Raw genomic sequence first — 24,810 nt, forward strand, 5'->3', positions numbered from 1 at the left:
TATAAATGAATGTAAGGTGCAAAGAAAAGATTGGCTAAAATAAGGAGAGATACCAATGGGGATTGATCTTATAATCAGCTGGAGCTTCTAGCAATGAAAACATTGGCAAAATGGCTTACAACACCCAACTGCCTTAGCAGCTGCTAATGGTTGTTTGACTTGGCATCAAGAATGAAAACTGAACATCTCTGTCAGAAAAAAAATGTGTCATAGAAAACCACCTATGTGTTTTTGGAGGGAGAACTTTGGCACATAAATTGCCTTTGGCCTGATTGTAAAGCAATTAAACCACTTACCAGTGATGAAGGTTGCTTACTCTTTCTGTCTGGTTATGTATTTAAAAATACATTTTCAAAGAATTTTCTCTTGGTTCAAATAAAAATGACTTGGAAATAATCATCTTGTATCATTTGACTTAAGTAAGAAATATTAGAGATGACTTTTTATTATGTGGAAGAAAAGTTACATTGCTGTAATGCTATCTATTCAAAAGTACAAACAAAGTGGGTTAAATAACCAGTGTGTTATAATAAATCAATATTTTATTCATCGAATCTAACAAATATATATATACAGAGGAGAAGGAAAAGGAGTAGTTTGATATCTCCCAAGATTTACTATTGGCTTATTCTACAGCAAGTTAATGCATAGCTTTCTTTCCTAATTTTCATTAGTTGAAGATGTCAAACTAAGAAAATTGTTTTCATTAAAAAAAAAGCTAAAAAGAACAAAAAAGAAAGAAAAGGAAAAGTGGATATACAAAAAATAAATGTACAGAAAGACTGTTATTTAAAAAATGCAGTTATGCAATCTAAGAAGGGATTGTGACATTGATGTATTTCTAAGTGTAATGTACACAGTATGATTTGATCATAAATAAGTATTTACAATATGTAAGAACTGATTTATTTATTGAATTGTTACCTGTTTGCCTTCATACTATACAAAGGAGTAACATTAACATGTTTCAAAATGTATTTATGAATTTATGTACACAGACACTAAATATTAAGTAACTTGATATAGGTTAGACTATATACCCAAGCAGGTCAGGCCCAGATTCACAACCAATACTATATAATTCTTCACTCCTGTGTTCATTTCCACCCAAAATGAAAAGACAAACTTTGTGAAGTGCTTTATATACCATCCATCTTTTTGTTTGAGATTTTTAATTTTACTTTTGCAAGCCATGATATACTGCAATTTATACCAGAGGGATAATTTTTTCCGTCTCTACAAGAAAAATGATAAAGAGTCTGATTTCAATTTCACAACCCTATGGTTTGTTTCAAAACAAACAGGTTCATTCACTCTTGATATGTACATATTCACCATACTACAAAGTTTCCCATTTTGGTGTTTTGCCAATGCAGCAAATGTCAGAATTGTCCCAATTGTTTAGTATATGATCTATCTGTAACCCCTGTCATTTTTAATTTTTCTCCACCCATATTTTTTTCATTTAACACAACATGTTGTTCTGAGGGTGGAATTTTTAAGGAAAACAAAACAAATTCTCATGATTACAAAGGCAGTATGAAAACCTACACACTAGGACAGGATCATTCAGTAATTATCATTATATCACATTGTAACATATTATGCACAAAAAGTATTGAAATTCTCAGTATAAACCCTCACAATATCCTGTACATGGAAATTTGTTATTTACTATCAAATATTCCAAGTTCCATTCAGAAGAGTATTTTAGGGGCAGGGTGTGTACACATTCTGTGGCTGTAGGTTCCATCTTTGTCTGTTATTTATTTACATACACATTTGATGTGGGTTGTTCCTAAAGTTCAGTGTGGCAAGCAAAAGTATCCTCCAATTTGCGCATGATTAAATGACCTTCAACGCTTCCCTCATCTGAACTCCAGAGAAGGGTTTTGTTCTTATCTACCATCCATTTACACAAGGAACTATCTGTTACTTTAAGGTCAGCAACAATGAGGGGAAAGAACACGCCCCAATACACAGAATACAGGTCCCTTTACTTCTCACTTTAATATTTTGTAAGTCGAAGCATAATACTGTTATTGACAGATAGTTTGTCTAAGTCACCTCAGCCTCTTAGCATTTAGTCTGTCCCATGTGTGGTTACACTCAATCTACTTTGAATTCATTCTTCTGCCTTGATAAATTCATCAACCACTCACACCACTGTGATTTGAATGGTTGGAATGCACATCAGATGTCATTTTTACCTTCTGCTGAGGTAATTTTGCCATATAGGATATCTTTCAACTAGTTTGTTTGCCATTGCAGACATATTAGATTTCCTAACTGGTATTGTCTGAAACGATTACTAGGGCTGAGTTTTTGTGTCCCTTCTTTCTGTCGGGTTGCACTTTTTGTGCTGAGGTTCAGTGCAGAAATTAACACCCACATGGTTTCCATAGAGTAACACATCACCACTCAACATAAATATATTGTACACTTTTTTTACACTACAGGCTGTCATTTTGTCATCACACATGAGAAAATAAAAAAGAACCTTCGATAGGCTGGCAAGAGATATGCGATTTGATCAGTTCCGGCATCTTCCTTTACGTTCATATCGCTGGAATTTTCGTAGTCTTCTCTGCCATTCATCTTTCCATGGTATCACTATACTCCTCCTGTCTAAGACTAATCCATCCATGTTTGTGTTTTGGTGATCATGTCCCAAAAGCAGGTAGCGCCTGCCGACTTTTAAACGAGGGCATTTGCAACGAACATCGCTGAGCTGTATCCAAACCTGCTCTTCACCACGGCGTAGTTTTGAGGAACTGCTTCTCTTGAACATGCTGAGGATGTTTACTGTGAATTTCACCCATTCACCAATGTTTTCTCTGGTGATCACTTGGACATTTACAGCTAAAATGGACAAAAATATGTTGCTGAAATGCATTTTTAGAGGCAACTTATGCTATTTGAGAATTTCTGATGATATTAGCAAAGGGATGGAAATTTGTTACAAAAACTTTTAATGCTGCAATTCTTTTTTCACTGGCAACCTGTGCTCTAAGTTTCAGGATTTATCAATGGTTTAACCACATAGTAAAGGGTTCAATTGTTTTCTTATAACCTCTGTAGCACTGATCCCTGAAACTACATGTGACAGTGTCTTGTTAGAACTATTTGTGCAACTTTTCAAAAAGCACTAAAGTTTAATGTAGCAGACAAGGACAAGTTATTTGGCTGCCAAAGCCACCTTCCCAGCAATTATGAACAATTAGAGTGTGTCTGAAAAATTGGTCATTCTTATTGTTTCTTCCTAACAAGGTGAAACGACTTTCTGCTATCAATTTTTTTCTTGAATAACCTCAGGAAAAATCTGGTGGTTTGGAGAAAAAAGGTGATTGTCAATTTGAGTTGAAAGTTAAAAAATGTCTTAGTTCTTGAGTGCAAAAGGAACTCACCAAAGTTGTACTTGCAGAACTTCTTCTTGCTGATGCGTTTAGAAGCAGCTTTGCATTTGTCTCTGTCACATGAAACAGGTTCTGCTAAAAGAAATTGAACATAAAAAAAATTAAATACTAGTTTAAACATGTTAACACATAACAGATTCACTTAGGAGACCATATTCTATAACATTTATAAAATCTGTTGTTTTAATGTGCATGCATCTTTCAATGGACACTGAACAGAAATGGAAAGGCATTAGGTACTTACTTGGTTTTGGACTTGTTACTTTAGGCTGGTGAGTTTCTAAAAAGTAAAAAATTCAGACATAAGAGGTGTTATAATTGAAGAAAATGCTTTCTTCAGACACTGAACTTACGGAGTTGACAATTTTTTAAAGTTGTATTATATCAGACATTTGGTTGACTATAATAACCATAGATCCCTGTTTTCATTTTACATGCATGCTATTGAGGGAAAATCCTTTAGCATCACCATACGTTAATGATTAACATGTCAAAATGTATTTGTATGCAATGTTTAGACAGTAAAGTGTGTATCTAGTTGCCCTTTCTATATCCTGTTGTCTCTGTTAATTCTTATTTGTCAGGAAATCAAGGTGAAATGTTACATGTAAACATGTTGCAACTGGCTCTAGCTGAGCTGTCAGCTGAATCTCTCTCTCTTTGTGTGTGTGTGTGTGCGTTGATTTACTTAATTATTTTATATTTCCTAATACCTTTGTCTAAGAGAGTCATTAGTATTTCTTCAATCATATTTTATTTTAGCAGATGTCACTGTGCCATGGCTGATGGCAAAGACAGAACCTTGTTTTTTTCCCTTTCTTTCAAGCTGTGGCCAGTAATTACTATGATCATGGAATGGCTTACAGATACACTTTGAACATTATAGTTCCACCCATTTGTCTTGATACCTTTTGGCATTTTTGGATGTTTTTATTCATACTGGAATCAATATCTCTGTTTTCACAAAAGAGGACGGTCAGTTTGATATCAATATCAGAATAAAATGTGCTCTAGAAATAACCACCACCAGGTGAATTGAAGAAATGAAACCTAATAAAGAGTCATGACAATGAATAGGGAGACCTGGTATTTAATCTGCATGCTTAGACAAAAATAGAACTAACTTGTTGTTAATGATGAATCTGCAGATGAGTTACTTGCCTCTGGAAGAAAATGAAAGAGTTATGAAAGTTAATAAGAAACACCTGAAACCTTTGAGTTAAGACACCCGGAAACACAGAGTCAAAGTAATTACTGTCAATCACAATTCATTGATATTTCCTGGTATGACTGTTAATCACTTTTGGATATTTGCCTGGTACAGAAAATGGGCACAGATTGTTTCTGACATTATCTGGACACGTAAAAATTAAAATTACATTTGTTTTTATTTCTTCGCCAAAAAAGTGATCACTTAAAAAGAAGTGGTGCAAAGTATATTTCATGCTGGTTGATCTTCACCAAACAATTTTACTAGATTATTTTGCCATTGATATCTTCTTTTTTTACAAAAAAAAAAAAAAAAAACAAAACAAAACAAAAACAAAAACCAAGTGATTGACAGTATTTCTGAAAATATTCATGAAACTGAGCTGTCAGTAGTAACAACAAAACTTGGACTTTAAAATGCTTTTTCTTCAATTGAATTCAAAATTATTCAATGGTTTTGACTGTAAAAATGAAAAGAAAAGTTTATGAAGCAAAAAGCAGAAGGGTTCCAAGAAATATGATAGAGGAAGAGCTAGGCTTTGAAACATGGCCACAAAATGACATTTTCATCAAAAGACCGTAAGTATTTTTTATCCTACTGTGTGTCCTCACAATTTGTGGTATAATATTTATATGACAAATAACTCAAGCATGGATGGAGTTCTAATCAAGCAAAACATGCAAAGGAATGTATCTACAGTTTAGCATTCATGCTTTTTCTCTATTAAAAGGGGCATTGCCACTACCTAGTCATTATTTTTCTATATTGATTAAGTCAAATACTTTTCAAGATGATTTTTACTTTGATTCTCTAAAACCAGCATGCAGAAAGTCTCTGTTAACTGGAATAGCATGGGCAACCACTATTTGCAAAACTGAAGCGGCCTATAAGCACAAATTACACATCAAATGCAGAAAAAAGAGGGAAGCATGCTTCATTGAAAGAACAAGTAACTTTGGCAGTTGTCTCAGTACTTCGTGATTTTCTTCGCACTTTTTTTACTTGTTGTAGATGTTATCCAGTAATGTTAAACAAGATTATTAATGAACCTTACCAAATAAGGTATTTCGTGCACTTCACAGGAAGTTCACCACCATGCCTCTTTGTATCAAACTGTGCAAGAGCGCCCATTCAAAATATTTCTTCCTTACCCCAGCTAACAGTTTTGATACCATGTGGCCACTGAAAATATTTCTTTTTTACTTGGGCTAGACTGACTCTAAATACAATGTCATAAGATATCAAGTAGCTGCTGATAATTTTGATCAATTTCCTTTTTAATCCCAAGGTGAATTTGTGATAGGAATCATCACAGTTCTGAAATTGGGGTCTACTTGATGTAATTTTCAGCAATTATATTATGGGGAGAAGAAATGAAAATTCCTCCCAGTAGACTTTTGTTTAAAGGCCAAATGTTCTCAAAGCTTCTCAGATGACGACTTCATGACACATAAAAATTATTATGGTACAGATTTGGGACATAATATTTTTAAATTTGGGAACAAATAAGAGAAGAGGAAGTATAGTAATAATTACCAGCTCTGAATTATGTGTGGCAAATTAAATTAAAAACTGTCGATGGATGAAAATTGAATGTTCCCCTTGTCATATTTGTTATACTTAAAATGCTTTTTTTCAATAATAAAAAAGCTCCATTCTTCCTAACATATAAATACAAATATATTGTTAAAAATTGAATCTGGAGTAAGACAACTTGGCTGTTATGATAAAATCATTCAGATTAATTCTGCACTTGAATACACAATTTCATCTAGGTGGTCTGTTTTTGGCAGAATATAGTGCAAAGGTGGTCCTGGTGGCCCACCCAGGATACATTACACAGTAGTAACTGCAACATCATTAAATCACCATGCCACAATAGAATTATCTGTTCAGAGGGATCTCTCAGAGTGAATGTAGCTACATAACTAGAATCATACCTCAGTTTCTCATATTGGCCTTGGCAGCCTATCATCCTGCCAAGCCCTTGAAGCTGTATGACAGTGATGAGTAAGTCGGATAGGAATCTGTATTTGTATCAAAATACCCACCTGCCCATCCCTTTAATAAAGTTCTATACAAATTGTCTTATGAAGTGTGGAGTTAATCCCCCAGAAAATGGGTCCACTTTGCTTTGAAAGGGGATCATGGGGAGGATTGGATACCCACCACATACAAATTGGAAAATTAGTTTTTCCCAGGTCTACGGCTGGGATTGATTTGTAGTAAAATTAGAAAGAAAAGAAACTTGGGCTAGAATTCCCGCTCATGTAATGCCAAGGTTACACACTTGGTCATGAGAACAGGAATTTATCCTACTACTATAAAGAGCAGACTTACTAATTTCATCTTTATACAGAGTTACATGGATTTATTCAAAAATTCTATTTGTGTGTTTTATTCACTTTGTTTCCTTCATATCCTGGGAACTGAAACTGCTTATTTATTTGATATTATATCAAAATCAAAAGATAAATTTACCCTCCAAACTTTCTTCATATTCTCACACATCATTATAAAATGGATTTTTTTTTTAAATCTTGCCTTTAAACTGCCAATTTAGCTATAAACTAGCTAAATATCCCAATAACAAAGCACACCCGCAGGGATGCACAAAGGATCTAGCATTTACGGGAACTACTCCCTAACTGAATTGGGGCAAAATCACACCATGTTGTTCCCTTCAACATGGGTTTCATTACAAACTGCTATTTCTGTATGATATATACTGACAGAAACTGCTATTTGTCTTTTTTTATGGAAGTAGTGGGTGGTTTTTACGCATATTGCTTTGTGTACAAACAGTTCCTGACTTAGTCTAGAAATCTATGTTACTTCACATTTTGCTCCAAAAAATTAGGTCATTTAAATTAACATTTCTCTTTTATGAAATTCAGGAACCATATAACACTAAAAGGCTGTTAATTTTCAATAAGCCTTAATTTTTTAAAGCATCTTGTCTTAACAACTAGAGCAGCTTTACAAGCTTCTCACTTTCTTGTATACAACCCCAGTTTAGTTTGTATTTAATGTCCTGCTAAGTTAAAAAAGACAATTATCCAATTTTTCAAATAACTGTAGGCTCTACTCATTCTTGCTGTGTTGGTAAGTGTGAATGCAGGCTACAATTTGCTACCAAAAGTTTTAAGTCAATATTCATAACTACTATGAGATGCAGGGAGCTATATTGTGTAATATTACAATGCACATGCATGTCTTGGCATGGAGAAGAACATAATCTGGGATGCAAAATAAGTTGAAAATGAATGCACTTACTGACGCAGGGCTGAATTGGAGAGTTGCTCTGTGTGTACCCTGTGGCACAACGATTACAAGTGATACCAGTCACTCCGTCTTTGCATGGACACTGGCCATTGGTCTGGTTGCATGTTTTACCCAAAGATCCAATAGGATGGCAGTCACATGCTGAAAAGAAAAAAAAAAGAGAATAATGTAAATAATATTTGGTAGAAAATATGATAATAGTAGAGCACATGTGTGTGTTAGACATTTGGATGTATTAGAGTTTACTTATATGTGTTAAATATTTGTACATTCTATCCTTTGTCTATGTTTGAATTTAAATATGGGGTAATTTTTTCTTCACAAGGGTGGAAGTTTTCCCACATTCTTGCATGAGTAACACAGCTTGTAAAGAAAATCTTTTCAGTGGGAAGTTAAATACTATAATCCCCGCTTTGTGTGCTATAGACACAGCCATGAGGATTTTTGACTAAGTTTTTTATCCCAACACATGCTGCTCCTGCACGCAAGGTGAAAAGTCATTATCTCCCAACATTTACCCAAGGCATGTATGGGCCAAAATCTGTCTAATAAACAAATTAAACGTGCAGTTAACAATCATGGAGTGAAAAGATTTAATTTGGGAATGGCCACCGCTGTTTTGCAGTTTTGGGCTCTACCTCCCACAGGGAGATGTCCTCTAAAAACTAAAAAAATATTTTTTGAAGATTCCTTTATCCAAATTATTTCTTAAAGCCCAATGCTGGTCTTTCTTTTTTTGACAGGCATCATCTTGATGGTGAAAAATGAGGAAACATTAGAATGAGGGTGTTGGTGCTTTTTTTTTCTCACATCTTAAATTTTTCTTTGATCATATAGAGCCATAATGAGCTATGGAAAAGTTTAGGCCGACTCATTTTCAAAAGTCACCACATTTTAAGTATAAAATGTTGTTAACAATGTTGAATGGTTCTGAAAACTGCTGAAATGAGTCTGTTGGGAATCCCGGAAGGTCAAATAAACTTTCCATTAAAAACCTTTGCTTGGCAGGGTTTTTGAACTTAAGTTCTGGTCGATGAAACTCAGGAATTAATACTGTACCACAGGTATTTGCATTTCACCAAGTTTCAGTAATACGTTCAAAAGTAAGAAAATGATATATCATCCTCTACCAACTGTGCACAGGTTTTATTTGACCTTTAGGGTGACAAGGAATTTAGTGGAAACTTTAATTTACCTTAATGGAGAAGTAATCAGCATAAGAATCCAGACACTGAAAATAATGCTGCTAAAAACAGTTAATTTGAAAGATGTGTTCTACTCGGTGAAGGACTAAAATGTCCATAAATTTTGAGTATTGCGGATCCACAACTTGAACATATGTCAGGACAGATGTGTGAATTCAAACTGTGGATAAACACAGAGATAACAGAGATAACTTTAAATGGTCACAATCATTGGTATGAAAAGATACATTGTGGTCACATACAAAAAGATACATAATGGTTTCACACACATTTAATTAAGTTGGGACAGATTCTTATAAGGTTGATAATTTTCTTGCATCATTAGACCATCATTAAGTTTGCTTTTACATAACAAATATCTTGGTCCTGTAATTCACTAAAATATCCCCTGGGGAAGGGTCTTGTAAGAAGACACTAGAGTAGCAATGTTCAAAGGGGATTCATTACCCTCTCTCAAGGTGACACTCATTCCAGCATCTCACCTGTGAAGACCCATGTTATATGATAATGCTGCAGTAATTTTCTAAGCACACCACACCATAAATTGGTCATGTTTTAGCACCGTTTTCTTATCCTCGGGCTATAAGGGTATGATACCATGGATTGGAGCATATTGATTCTTTCACATTTAAAGTTTGCATTTGTCAGGTTTATTGAGATGCATTTTCATTTTCAAACTGTCTGGCTGTTTCAGATTCATACTCAAAAACTTCTTCCAATTTTAGAATATTTTGATAAAGTACTAAAACAGCTACTATTTATATGTATTTGTCAGGTGGAATCTTAATAAAATAAATATCAATAACCATGTGTGTGTGCTCCTTCCAAGACTTACCATAACTTTGTACATGCCATTATTTGCAATACCTTATTATACAACCTGTACACCATGAAAGATTTCTTAACCATTAAAAACCCACCCACCTTTTAAGTACTGCAGATGTTAACACTTGAAAGTTAGTTATAATATCTGTTTGAAAAGTAATTGCAAATTAGACATAAGGGATGGGAGATTAACGTCATCTTCAAGAATGACAATATCTTGGCAAGTTTTGGAGTGCTTGCACCTGCAGTTTTGAGTGGCTCATCACTAGTGAAATTAGTGATCAGCTTGCTGTGGTTTTTTGGCAAGGTGCACAGTAAATTTGACTCATGTTTTTTTCACATTCTAGCCCAAATTAATTTGCCAAATTAACAAAAGACGCCCTGTTTTATTTAAACCTGTAGAGTTATTGTTATGCATTATTCATCTAGCCACAATATTCACAAAATTACATGTAAAAGGTAAATTTTTCAGTACTAAATTAAGTATAATTTGGAAGGCTAATGGTTGTTTTTATATTAATACCAAAACTGTTTAGGAGTCAAATCATTGTCTTTTAATTGAATTTTTCTTTTATATATATATATATATATATATATATATATATATATATATATATATTTAATAAACAGTGGTAATATTCTGAGAATGTCCACAGGATTTTTAATCATATTCTAATAAGATATGTTTTAATATATATTCGTCATTGAGAAAATTTTTCATGGAGTAAAAATAATATTCACTCCCCCAGCTGTTCAGTGTTTCAGGCTAAATACTCTTTCCAACAGGAAAAAGGTTGATTGAAAATGTTTCTCTGAGAAACGTGAGCTCTTCATCAACTCTCTGGGTCCTATTTTGCCATCTGTTGAACAAATAAACTCCCCTGTACATGGAATACCAGTACAAATTACATGTTAAACATGTGTTAATTACAAAGTTATCAGGGGGAGCCCATAATTGCTTTAGCAAAGAAACCACTAAAACCACTTTTATCTCTCAAAATTGCTGTATCTTTTTAAGGAAAATGTACTTTAAGGTCAGATTTTATTAGATATAGGGTAGAACCACTGCTGAAATGTATCCTGTCCCCAGACAGACTTGAGAACAGACTCAGGTTGTGTACAACAGAGAATTTTGTCTTGTGATTAAAAAAATAAACAATTATTTTGTTACTTATTTAAAGAAATGTACTTTAGGGTCAAGGTGACAAAAATGTTCAAACCTTGCTGAGACACAGCATTTCCTGTTCAAAACTATAATTGGTTTGAAAGCTCAATGACAACACCACTCTTGCGAGTTCAAGGTTTTTTTTAATCCTTAACATTTTTAAAGAGTGCTGCTTCGTGGGTTATACAACTTTTTCAGCTAAACAGCAAATACTGACTAAAATTCATAAAGATAAACAAGAACTAAAATACAGTATTAATTCACAACATACAGTGCAAAGGACTTTATTTTTTGATAATACAGATTCAGAATATGTGGGAAAGTTTTTTTTTCTAAATGTAATACAGAGGTGAAAGCTCTGCCCAGTGCTAGATAGATAGATAACCTTTAAAAACTGGTGTACAGAAATCCTGAGTTGCAGCTTTCTGGACAAGTTGATTTATCACATTTTCAGCAGCTAGATAAATATATACATTTGCAAACATTATTTACCATGTATTTTCAAAATACAAGCAAGAAAGACTTTTTTACCTTAAAGGTGTTGGGTTTGTTGCTATAATTTTTTCTTTTGCTTAAAATGAAAGGGTTTTAGTATTTCTTAAAATTTGTTTCATTCCCTAGGTTCAAAATAAGATTGGGGCATTGTAAATTATGTTTTTTTAGATTTAATTTAGCCACCTGCTTTAACATAAAATATCAATTTCTCTTAAATCATTTTAGTATAATTTTTCCTGCCTAAAATAATAAAAGTATTTAATTTTTTGAAATGCAAATGCTGTATTAAAAATGCTGCAGCAAAACAACCTGTCCCATAAAATGAATGGATATTTTTTTAATATGTAAAAAAAATCATTTAGTAGCATTAACCATGGAATAAAAAACCATATGGGCCCTAATTTGCTGGCTCAACATGTGAAATTAATAAACATCAGAGGGTGGATAAAACTTCCACACATCCCACCTGATAAAATTTAAGTATAAAGTTAGCTTAATGTCAAGACCAGTGTTTCACCTGCCACCATGATAAGTTACCCTGCTGCCCATTAAATAAAATCCCCCCAAAAAATATTATTTTATTGCTGAATAGACAGAAGCATTGAAACCTTCTAGAAGGAAGCAGTAGCAGTACTATTTGTATGTAGATATATATATGTGACAATATATTTCCCACACTTTTGGAATTCATTTGCCAGTGAATTTTCTACCACGTGGAAAACAAGCAACACACGGCAGTGTTTTCGGAATGGGTGCATTCAGTGAAAGACACACTTCAGTTTACCTTTACAAACTCTCCGATGTGTCAGAGGTTTGGTAGGGTCACGGTAATATCCCTCTACACAATAGTGGCAATGCCGTCCTTTAGTATTGTGTCTGCATTTGATGCAGACGCCACCACTGCGCCTCCCAGACAGCAGGTACAATTCCTTGTTGAAACGACACATACGAGCATGTAGGTTGCAATTGCAGGCTGCAAGAAAAGAAGGAGTAGAAAGTGGTAAGAAAACATACTATACCTTTGCAAGCCCTACGGTGGGTCATGGGTTTTGTGGGGTCACGATAATACCCTTCTTTGCAATAGTGGCAATTGCGTCCTGCCGTGTTATGTCTACAGTTTAGGCAGACACCACCACTCTTGCGCCCAGATAAATTGTATAACTCCTTATTGAAGCGACATTGCCGGGCATGGAGGTTACAGTTACAGGCTGAAAGTAGATGGAAGGTAGAAACACACTTAACAAACAAATTAGGTGCAGTTAGTTTGTGGAAAAAGCACATTATTATTTTGTCAAACAAATTAGTAATGCGGCACACTTTTTACTGAGGGTAATCATTTCACACAAAAAGTGCACAACAAAATAAATAAATAAAGTACTAATGGCAGATCCATTCAATTTTAGAAGTAAATGTTATAATTGAGAAAAAAGGATGAAGTCATAGCAAACTAGCACTAAACTATGCAACTGGCTGTCACTAGATTCCATATTAAAAATGTGTAAGTAAATGATGAACATATTGCATGTGATGATAAATTTGCGTCACAGTATTTTTCAAAAGATGTGTGGAAACCGTGTGTATTATGATATGGGACCCTCTGCAGTTGTATTTAATATTTTGTTAAGAAAGATGTTTATTTCAGCAATTTGATAGTTTCAGGAGTGCTGTTATTCTACGTTGATTTTGGAGACTAGATATAAAATAACAATGAAAATGTGTGTTACATTAAAAAAGGTGAAAGATATGAGGTTCTTTTTCAAGATCTAAATTGAAAAACAAAATTCGATATGCTGTCATAAAGAGAAAGAGAATTAAACAAAATAGGTACAAACCATTACCAAGTGATCATTTTATCAAATTTTAGTCACAGTGCAAGTGCGAGTTAGCAGAGATTAGTTTTGTTTTTAAACTTGTCCTAGGATAGAGACTATTTTGCTTCTTTATTCCATCAGAAATCAGGTCAGCCAATGTCACCCAGCCAAATAAGGAAACCGTGTCTGATAACTGTACCAGTTGACATAGATACTAGAAATCGATTTATTATATCCACATCAATGCATGGAATTTTGCTTCTATTTTCATAAGAGATAGAATGGCATATTTGATAATGACAGCTGTCCTGAACAAGGGAGTGAATTTTGGCAAAAAAAAGAATCCAACGCAATTTGTGGTATCTGACTACCTTTTCCGTGACATTAAAGTTGATCATGGTGTTGATTTACAATTGATCCGAAAATCGCATGATGTTTTTTTTTTCTTTTTAAGAAATATGAGGGTTCTGAATTAGATTTCGACACAAAGATATAAAATAATCAACTAAGATTTCCATAATAAAATAAATGAAAAGGTGTCAATTTGGAAAAAATAAATTAGTAAAGAAACTACTTTCACAGATTTTGATAATCACGAAAATAAAGCAAATCAATGCATAACTTCAAACTGTCTGATAATGAATCAAAACAGACAATTGGAAAAACAAATTTATAATTATTAATTTTTTATCATTAGCGACAGCTTCGTTTCGGGTATCGGTCGTAAGTAGCAAAATCGACACCCTTGCATTAATTTACATTTACGAAAGTTTCCTGAATTCATTAAAGTCAATTTTAAAATTTAGCCACGAAATTCGGTACAAAAACTAGAATTTGTAAGCAAATGCATGACCAAACTGTTTCATTCTTGGTTTAGAAATAGGAAGGGCGCAGTAAATTTGTCCTTTTTGGCATTGAGGAGCAGCTAGTCTGAATACAGCAAAACTATCACCTGGCTCGCGCTAAAAAGACATGCCTAGAATCTAGACTATAAGCAACTGAAATTAGACTTGTCAGGCGGGGCAAAGGAGCAGACGATCAGAGCATGTTTTTTGGGTGAAACGGATGGCAGCTTTAGTTATGTTATTCGTAGGTCTAGAAAGAAAAGTTATGGAGTGAAAGCTGCGCAGCACATGGTGCATATTAAAAATAACAAAATTAGTAAAAGAGGTTGTTATTGGTTTTTTAAGAATTCTGGTTAAAGAAATAAAGAATCCCGGTTCCAATAAGCAGTAAAACTCAATAAAGGTGTGTTTGGATTTCTCCTTTTTTATCCAGCCAGTTGGTCGTAACTTTGGCGATTTTTAAAAAGATATTTAAACGCACACAATTGCACAAGACATAATATATATGAGTTTATAGATATTTTAAACATCAGACAACAAATGTCAACATGTTCACATTTCAATATTGGAACATATTGCACATATTGACATATGTAAAACACACATACACTCATGGCAATAAATATCTATATTAAAAAAAACTAGAATATCGCATTGATAAATAAAGAAAACATCATTTATCAAAAGCTATGAATTCAAAAAAAAGTACATGATTTAAAAGTCGTTGTCAACAGAAACGAGTATTATTATATTCGTATTAATCAAATACCCTTTTGCTTGGGCGCTGGAAGGCATGGTTGCTTCCCCATGAAAACATTTCAAATGAGTAGATCAAAGTAGCATTGAAAACTGGGATAATTTGCAGGTGTGTAAACTCCATTGTGAAACCGGTATACGTGATTTTACCTTGCTCACCATCAGCAGCGCTAGGGGTGTTTTTATCGGAGTTAACTGACTGTAAGACTGACGAACTAATTATTATATAGATTTGTTTTGCCGTCCCAGTTGAAATATGCAAAAAGTTGAAACGATATTGTTGTAAGGCCATTATCACAGGAAGGGCGCGTCGGGGGCAAGTTTCTCACAATAAATACAGTTACATTCTTTAAATTTGGATTTATTTACAGTCGGGGATTAACAGTCCAGTAGCAATATTTGCACTTTGGATTTTGGGTTATTTCCCTTCTCTCAATTGCTGAATAAATAGAGAGATGTTGAAAAAGGTAACCTCAAATTTCCCATGGCAATATATACTTGCCGACTATCTACCCGCTTGACACCACACCACGACGTATGGCCATTGTTAAATTGTTACAAAGATTTCTTGTGTACATTTCAACTGGGGGTGGAGGGTTAAGTATGAAAGCGGTATTGTAGATGTATTGAATATAGCCACGTTTGAGAGCTCACTATTACAATCTTCAAGTCTTCGTAAGTGCGAAAGATGATGGCCAAATTCCTTGTTATGTGCTCAAATTTCCGCCCTGTATAAAATCATTATGTTTGCTGTAAAGGATCGGACAGAAGTTGAATCAATCAATCACTCCTCACATAGTATTACCACTGTCACTGGACTTACGTTCAAGAATACTAACTTCAAATACTAAATATATTGGAGTTTTGGCATAGAGCACGGAGCATATTTTTTGTGTGGAACTTTAATTACTAGATGCTTTGAAGTTAATGTATAAAAATCTTTGGAAGATATTATGAAGCAAGCAAATTTATGGACATACGTTGTTATACTGTGTGGCCTTGTAATTATTTTATGCCACGGAAATATGCAAAGGGCATCTTTGCATTCGTTTGAGAGAGAGAAAGAGAGAGAGAGAGTGCCATCTCTCACGACCTAACCGTGAGCTAAGACGGGCATTGGTAGGTCCTAGCCGTGAGCGAGAATGTGATGAACAACAGAACGCATTTTATGTCACAGGAGTAATAAATTATACGAAGGTCGTTAATTTCCTACAAGCCGTGGTAACAGTTTAATATGGGATAAATATCGCAACATCTAGCTATTTATATTTCGAATCATTTTAAAAAAGGAAAGTCTTAAGTGAAATATTTTAATAATTTGTTAGTGCCTCAGAAAGGTCTATTAGTTAATATGTAACAGATGTCTCAAACGTTTAGACCTGGATTTACTGATAAAAAGGGTATGGGTTATTAGTGCTACAATAACGCTGACAATCAGAACACTTCGTCCACACAATATAGCAACACCGAATTGACACTTCGATGTTAGCGAGTAAGTCTTATGGGCTTTATAATTATATACCAGCGCATACCTTAACTGGGTAATTGTAAATACCTATCATTGGCAAACTGTATCAACACTTAGGATCTGACCAACGCCACGTAACACCTTAACAATCGTTTGATCTTTATCGCACCAAGCTCCCAGCTTGACCGGGGGTGAAGGGAGACACCCGTCCATATATAGAAAAACAGTTTATTGCTTTCGTGCAACGTTTTTAAGAATGTCTTTCCTTTGAGAGAGTACAGTAAGCCTTAAGTTCTAAGTTTGCCGCGGTGTTTGATTGTAAATTTACTCTTTTGTATCTTCACAGTTTGGTGTGAGAAACGGTGGCCCGAGTTCTTTGTTAATTGAGGTTATCGCATATTTTTTTTCATCAAGACGCAACAATTGCTAAGAAGCTAATAGGATATCACCGAACGCACGGGAGAAAATTACTTGCGATAGAAAAACTGAAAGTCGAGCGTGAGTCTACGGGTGCGATAACAGAAAGAAAACAAGAGTCAGGTTGCTATGAAAACCACCTTCTCTGTATCCCTCTAAAGAACGCACCGTACACCTTTTCGGTACCTTCTTATTTGTGAAATAAACATAGAGGCGAGGTCGTGAGATATAATAGACTGACACATTTCAGAGTTCAATTTGCAGGAAATTGGTATGGTCGGAGAAAAATATATTCATGGGTGTTTTTTCTTTACTTTGCTGTTCCGAAGCTTTCGTGTATTCAAAGTTGTAATTAACTCTGGTTTTCGAAAAATACTTCCACGTGATGGTTTCAATGGTGTTGATGAAGAAATAAAAGATTGATCATGTTATCGATGAAAGTACGTTTGTTCCCGTTACACAAGACCCGCGGGTCGTGCACCGAACACGACACCCAGATTGGATGCAAATGGTGATGACATGAGCTCTTGCTTACATTAACCGATAATGGTATCAATCGCTACTTCATTATAACGTATAATTTTCATAAACATTGCAAAAATGCCTGTCTTTGAGCTCAAGACAAATATTTCTGCAATACGATGCCTGCATCTCTACTTCTTTGCACGTCGAACATTTAGTATGACCAACGTTATGCAATGTGTAATTTGAATCTGGAAAAGGATTCTGTCATCAAACGTTTGTTCTGAGCGTCGACGTGCGAAAGGAATAAATATCCACCATCACCCCTTGAAAAGACACAAGAGAGCACACCGCCACTTAAAAACAGTACAAGTCTGGTGCTTGAACCATGGCAGAAAGTTTTACGACAAAGATCTCTCCTATATCACCGTTAATCTAGACGGAGGTGATTTATTCCAATGTCTGCTGCTCGTAAAAATACGACATACCTCTGGATCAGTTCGCATTTTGTCAAGCTCCACATTTCACGAGCGACCACGGCGTGGGTCTTATGCGATGTACCTATTATAACAATTTAGATTGACAGATTTACAGCTATTTACAAAATATGTATTAAATGTTTATACATGAATTATGAGTATTTATCAATTTGTACGCGAGTAAATTGCCGGAAAACGCTATGTTATGTGTCCATTATACCGGACACAAAACCAACTATTTAAATCAGAAAGAAAAGCAAATGTCTGTCAAATTAGATATTTACTTCTTACTTTAATGGGTACCGGCGATCACCTTCCACTGACACCTGTATAAATGATCAGAACAATAGACTGGAATTTACGAAAAATTAGATCTCTTCTCGTCATAACAAAAGGCCACCGCAATCGCGCTGCCAGCTGGGGGGAGAACGACACAGATGGCCGGAAGTGAAGCGAAGTTTAAATGCTTGATATCATGTAATCGAAATACTAACTTTTGTCACCCTATTGTTTTCCAGCAGGGCAGATCCGCATAGAACATGTTGATACAAGCCGCAAGATTGGTCGGTATTCATATATTGATTCAGCAATTAATTTTCACTTTACAGGCTTTGTAAGTAATATATTTATCTTTATGCTGAAGTGAAATGAAGATTACTGCAGGTTGTTTTCACTAGTATTGAGAGATGTTTTTTCAAGGCGCGTCATTTTGAATCACCATGTGAGTTCCTTCCTGCTCTTAAACGACTATTCTTTTGCGTAGAATGATCTGATCCCCTGTAAGAATATCTCCTCTTCCCATTAAAGTGAACGAAGTGAATCATTCAACTTCTTGGCCTTGGGCGATCATAGGGGGCAAGATACGTTAAAGGTGTCGAACAATAAAGAATTTAATGGCACTCTCTAATTGACTCTTTTTACCGAGTGACACTGAGGGCACAAAAGTTCTGTCGGCAAAAACACACAGGAGAATTTTTCACAAAGTCACTGCTTTGACAGTGTAAATTTGCACTCGATCGTTTTGGCAAATACAACATACAATGATACTACAATCTGCCCTACAAAAGAAGAGAGGGGAATAGTGCGTGCCGCTGTTATTTTTATTTCTCCCGATTATTTATTTTCCAATGCTCTCTAGACTAAAATTTAACACGGGATGTGTAGTCACGAATCCATCTTTATTGTAAGACGGGAGAAAGTACACAGCAAGTAATTATCGTCGTCTCTCATTTGCCTTTTTATACCTTTATAAACCGCGAGGGCAAATTTTACTATCCTTGTATGAGCCAAATTGGCCGAATTCCATGAACCGAGACACAGGTGCACCGTCTTTTTTTGTCAAGTGACAGGTAAAAAGGAAGAAATCAGTAAAGTAAAGGGGAGACAATAGAGATAATGTGAAAAAATTACGCATGTGTTACTGGCTCTATCTTAACAAGCTGGCTGATAATGTTAACAGTCGACTAGGTGTGAACCAGAAAGATAGACAGAGATACTGAGGGGGTTGTCAAGCGGAACGTTCAGGGGTTTGTAGTTCATCTGTGCACCTGTGACCCGTGAAAATCACTGCGGGATCCGAGAAGAAAAGAGGGCTTTGTCGTACAATTGATGTCAAATCAAGACGCCCGTGATTACAAAACTTCTTGAAAGTTTAAAATACAGAGGCGACACAAGTCGCATTTCATCACATTTTTGCCCCACCACTAACTTTTTACCGCAGACAGATTTCTTTGTTATCGTCTCTATGATTTTGATTGTGCCACCTTTCTCAGTGATTTCTGTCTCTCGGCGAGTGGTCATTTCCCTCGTGTGTTAAGTGTGTCAATCACCGCCTGTTAAGGAATTCTTTTCAATTAATGACTTCACAATCGACTGCCCATCGCTGCTGTTTACCGATTCAATGATTAGCCACTTAGAGTAGGTGTGAAACGCTGTCACTGTCAATTAAGCTCGATGCTAATTGGACGATAAAAATGATATGTCGTAGTGCAGCTATATTCTTGCCTGGGGTAACAACTAGGATTTGGTAGGAGGAGATGTGATTCTTTTGATGTATTTCTCATATGCTTTGGGCATATTCAACATATAATCCTGCAAATATCATCCACATATGCTACAGGTAATTTGAGCCGTCTGAAGTTGGGGTGATCACGATGGCATAGCTCGTTTTTATATAAAAAAGAATAAAAAACAGTGTTCTTTTTTGCTTTAAGCCGGGAAAAAGGTAAAGGCCCAAGTCTCATTGTAACAACAACGAAGCCGCCCCTTCCAGGTCATGAATGATTAAAAGACAAACAGACAAACACATTAGAACCCTTAAGCTACCAAAAGTGCAGGTTCCGCTTTTTAAGTCACGGTAATTGTCCCACCCTTAGTGAAGAAGTGTTAACCGCCTGTGGCGGACCCATGAGTAAGAGGAAAAGGAGTTGAATTGAGCTATACATTTTGAATTGAACCAAAACGTTTGTATGCTATACCATTACCCTGTGTTACTCGATAGTCCAAATAAATACCAGCGTAAAAGCTTAAAGTTTAGGTAAGCGCCAAGCTTCCAGTTGCAAGTATCCCTCTTTAACTTGATGAAGTAGCGGTAGTTTCCCGTAAAGATTTACGAGTGAAGAACGATATCTGTGCTTGTGGTGTGTTGATGTGCATAACATATAAATATTGAAGGGTATTAACTCTCTGTTGAAAGTTCAGGAGTAAATATGCAGAGGGAGGGAAAAGTATCCGCAATTGTGGGGATTAATTGGGTGCCTGATCGCTTACCACTAGCAGCCAGCCCATCAAAGGTTTTAACACGTCAGGAAACACGTGAAGCGTTAACACACGAAACATTCGTGCTTGGTCCGGAGGCAAATAACGAGCTACTACTAACAAGATGGTCGGGGATAAACCAGTTATACGGATTAAGGGTCAGAGTATGTGTGAAAAAAGAGACAATATTTGCGAGCTTAATTAAATTTCGAGATCGCGTTCACTCCCTTTCTATCATCTCATCTCCTGCTTTCGAGTGCGCTCTGAGAGCAGTGACATAATGTTATCAATGATAAAGCCAAATTTTCCCTTTTTTCATTCAAAAATGTTCACCCCACTGCTAAAACGCATTTATGCTATCAGAATGAGCTTAACGACTGCATGTGTGCTCTAATTACACCTTTCCCAAAAATATAGATGTTGAGACTCCATAGCACTCTGGTATTCATCCTTACAAACCACTTCATATTTGTCAAGATCTTATTTCATCACTTCTGTAGTTCAACTCAGCGACGCACGCTTAGGATTTCAGAGATTGACAATTCGTCCGCAAAAATTTTTTTTTTCAGTCATCAAGGTCTGCGTAGTTCTTTTACACGTAGATGGTAGATGCCTATACCAAACCCGATTTTAAGAAAACAAACAACTATCGCTGGTGCAATCACGATTAGGGACATTAGAGTATATATGACAAGGCGTATCGTATTTCATCAAGTTTTTACTGAAAACATTCGGATATTATTAAGAGCACATTCCCGCCGGCCAAAGAGCTAGGGGTTGGAAAAAAACTTTTCATTCATACATTAGTATTTGCTCCATAAAATAGACATTTTAACGCCCTGCTCTTGTTAGTGACATACGCCTGAGATGTGAAAAGGTCGTTTAGAAAGAACCACAAACAAAACATCACATTCGTCTTGTTAGGAAAAGGGGTTGGTGTTTTGACAATCGGGCGATGTACGAGTTGGCGGGGACATACATCGATGAGTTGACTGAAAGCTGCGACGAGCTGTGGGGATTAAGCCATGTGGGAAAACACTTGGGGATTATACAGACAAACCCAACAAGCAATTATACAAAAAAGACAGAGAGAAAAACGATGTGTGGAAAAGCTTCACATTTCTACACAGCGTTTTAATCAATGAGAGATGTTCTCGGAAGGAGGAAAAAATCGAAGTAAATGAAAAAGGTCTCTGTATTAATTCGCACTTTGCTGAATGCTTTAATTTACATTCCGAAAAGTAATAGCACTTCCTGTGATTGACAGGCCCTTGATAACAATCTATCTTCAATCTTAACAAGCTGAAACCGATTTCAGGGAGGAAACAAGAAGTTGAATGAATGAATCTCTGCCGTAGATAGAGAGATAATAAGAACCATCTCCCTGGCTTCTTTTAGCTCTGGTAGGTCGTAAGAGACAAAGGTACATACAGTAATTGAAAGCAACGGATAGTATATCCACAATAAATAAATTTTATGAAGAACAGAACTCGGTAATAAATAAGACTGAACTGACATGTGCAAGGGGTGTTTGGGGGCTTTGATGTTTGTGGTTGTTGAAAGGTACGACTCGGCCACATGAGCTGAGAGCGGTATGTTTCTTTAGTCCTAGACACGCGTTTCAGAGCGAACTGGTGTAATTATGAGAGGAATTCGGGGATTTTTCTCGCACTGTTTCATCCTGTCCACAGTTAGCAGGTTTATGTCGTCTCGCAATACACTCCATGCTTTATGGGAGGTCAAGTTATTATAACGTGAATGAGTGAGGAGGCCGCGAACGATAGGTGATACTTAAATTATGAAAAATTACCCGTTTCTCTGACAGCTTCTTATCTTTTCCATCTACACCTACTGATGAGTTAAATGAAGCCCTTACCTAGGTAAAGGATAAGATCTACTGACAATTCGGAATATTTACTAACATTCTTTTCATGGAATTGTTGGTTTACAGAGAAAGTGAGAACTTACCGACACACTCGTTGGCTTTCTGATCAGTAGCCCGCGCCCAGGGTCGGTCGAAGTGGAAAGGCTTGCACCGCTCACAGTCTGTCCCTGCGGTGTTATGTTTACACTCGCAGGCAAGGGTACCGTCTCGGTTGATATTACATTTCGAAGCGTGGCCATTACATTTGCATCGTCCTCCCACCGCAAAATCAGCCAAAGAGTAGTAGAAATTATCCTTTGCCTTGTCGACATTTTCATCGATGGTTCGAAGGCGGTTGAAAACCACGCGGATGTCTGTCGCTGTAACCCAGTCTTGAAGCACGGGACTGTTCATAAAATCATAAGCCGAGGGTCGCCCTTCCAGGGTGCTAAACGCCACTCTCCCCCCACTGATGGGTTCGGGGGAATTACTGTTAATATCAGTACACAGTGCCTCCTGCTCGTTGGCCTTAGTTATCATCCCCCTGGGGGGCTTGCCGTACATTTCTTTGCACTGACTTGAGTAATACTGGAAAGGTACCCAACTTCTGCCGTGGTCCACACTTTTGTATAAAGCCATGGATTCAGGTCTCGGCGAACAAAATTGTAGGCTGATGTAAGTGAGTTCAAACTTCTTCGCCAGACTCAGGGTGAGGGTGACGTTATTTGGGTATTGGACGAACGGCTCGGACATCCAACACGTTAAGTTATTGGGGTTGTTTAAGTCGGTAAGATAGCTCGGAGGATGCATCCTTTTAGGGTGTTTAGCATCACAAATATCACAATGCATAGCCTTGAATTTATCGACACTGGGCGAAACTTGGCAAAAGCGATTTGGAGGAGAGCCGCACGTGCTGGACGCTGTGATTTCTTTACCGAAAGCCGCATTGACAAAGTCTGGAATGCATCTCTTCGGATTTCCCATTTCGTCGTAACAAGGATCGGGTGGATTTTGCTGGGCAGCAAACATAGTTAGAAAAGAGCTTGACGCTAAAGCTCCCTTGCTGAACAAAGTTAATAACAGGAATACGCCGAGTAGGGCCTGTGTATGAAAATCCCTTGATAAAGTCCAGGTTTTTATTCCTCGCGTGTTCATCGTGAAATGATATTGCGTATTTATGTCTGGTTCAATTATCTTAGACTATTAAAGAGCACTGACTTACCACTGCAGCTGCAAACTTATCTTTCACTAATCTCCAATATCTCCAAAGTTCCTTTGGCTCTGTTTATGTTTTATGCATTGGTTCACGGGTGTAGACGCATCCAATAAAAATGCGCTAATTGACGTTACTTACTTTCAGACAAACGTGCATTGCAATGTTACTTCCACATCCTATATCGGTTTCACTATGAAATCAGCAGAAATCGGTAGCACTCACAAATCTTTTTGTGCCAGTAAAACAGAGAGCTCCTTGGTTAAGAGATGGTGTTCTCTGGGAAGACTGCAGTGATTTGAATCTTGTCACAGCTTGTCTAGGTTCACGTGGATGACCAACTGAATGAGCTGCCTGCGGCTACCTTCGCCTGCTTTCCACGACCACTCCGAGTGTACGAGTGGGCGGAGCTTATATCTATTCACTACGTCACTACCAATTAGAATACAAAATCTCAGCGAGTGAGAGCCGTGGAATAACTGTAGGTGTGGGAGGGAGTTCGTCGGTCTCAGTCCTCTCTGATATGTAAGAAAAAAAGATACACTAGTTCCGCTTGAGAAACATCACTAAATCTGCGCTCTGTGGCATTTATTTCACATAAACAACCGATTTTGTTTAGCACGCTGGGTTAAACATCGCAGTATCGTCCCTCTGGTTAAATGCGCCTCTTCCAACCCCATTATATGTCAATCAAATTTAATAAAGCCAATGATAATTTTATTGCCCAATCAACGTTCTGTGTCTGTGATGAATGCAAACCACTGCTTTAAGCTAAAACTCAAACATATACATTCGGATTTAGGAATATATAGAAAAAAGTAGCGATAATAACTCGATATCAAAATTCAGTCTCACGTTGCTGGTCTTTGATTTAAAACTTTTAAGTCCAGATGTGCGCTTAAATTCCGATTTATCACTTGACAAAGTATGTTGTGAAAGGGTTTTAACTTTAGTCATTAAATCACCGCACTGTTAATTAACTTTGTCATTTCGCCTTACTATTGTGGTGCTGGTATAAGCCGGTGGGTTAATAGTCGGGTTTTAATGTAAGGCTATTGTGAAAGAGCGAATGAATGCGAGTTCAATTGCGTTGTAATATGCGCGTGCACGCCTTGGGACTTGTGGGAGAACTAAACT

At 36.4% G+C, this 24,810-nt stretch overlaps 1 protein-coding gene across 6 annotated transcripts; it reads right to left on the minus strand.

Moving 5' to 3' along the window:
• Window positions 1-522: 522 nt before the first annotated feature.
• LOC106172386 (netrin-1) lies at window positions 523-24,211 on the minus strand. 6 transcript variants are annotated; one of them, XM_013553066.2, is made up of 7 exons: window positions 22,565-24,211; window positions 12,386-12,574; window positions 7,903-8,052; window positions 4,541-4,579; window positions 3,661-3,696; window positions 3,408-3,491; window positions 523-2,862 (listed from the first exon to the last, which is right to left on the minus strand). In XM_013553066.2, the coding sequence occupies exons 1-7, from the start codon at window positions 23,613-23,615 to the stop codon at window positions 2,534-2,536; spliced, it is 1,878 nt and encodes a 625-aa protein (XP_013408520.2). In that variant the 5' UTR covers window positions 23,616-24,211; the 3' UTR covers window positions 523-2,533. The 6 variants fall into 6 exon arrangements, with proteins under 6 accessions (XP_013408520.2, XP_013408521.2, XP_013408519.2 ...); XM_013553067.3 differs by lacking the exon at window positions 12,386-12,574 and adding an exon at window positions 12,621-12,809 and having other exon boundaries at window positions 3,408-3,488; window positions 22,565-24,167; XM_013553065.2 differs by lacking the exon at window positions 12,386-12,574 and adding an exon at window positions 12,621-12,809 and having other exon boundaries at window positions 22,565-24,159.
• Window positions 24,212-24,810: the final 599 nt, after the last annotated feature.

Source organism: Lingula anatina, chromosome 2 (genome assembly GCF_051362555.1).
Source record: "Lingula anatina isolate TDL-2025a chromosome 2, LinAna3.0, whole genome shotgun sequence".
In the NCBI taxonomy this organism is placed as follows: domain Eukaryota; kingdom Metazoa; phylum Brachiopoda; class Lingulata; order Lingulida; family Lingulidae; genus Lingula; species Lingula anatina.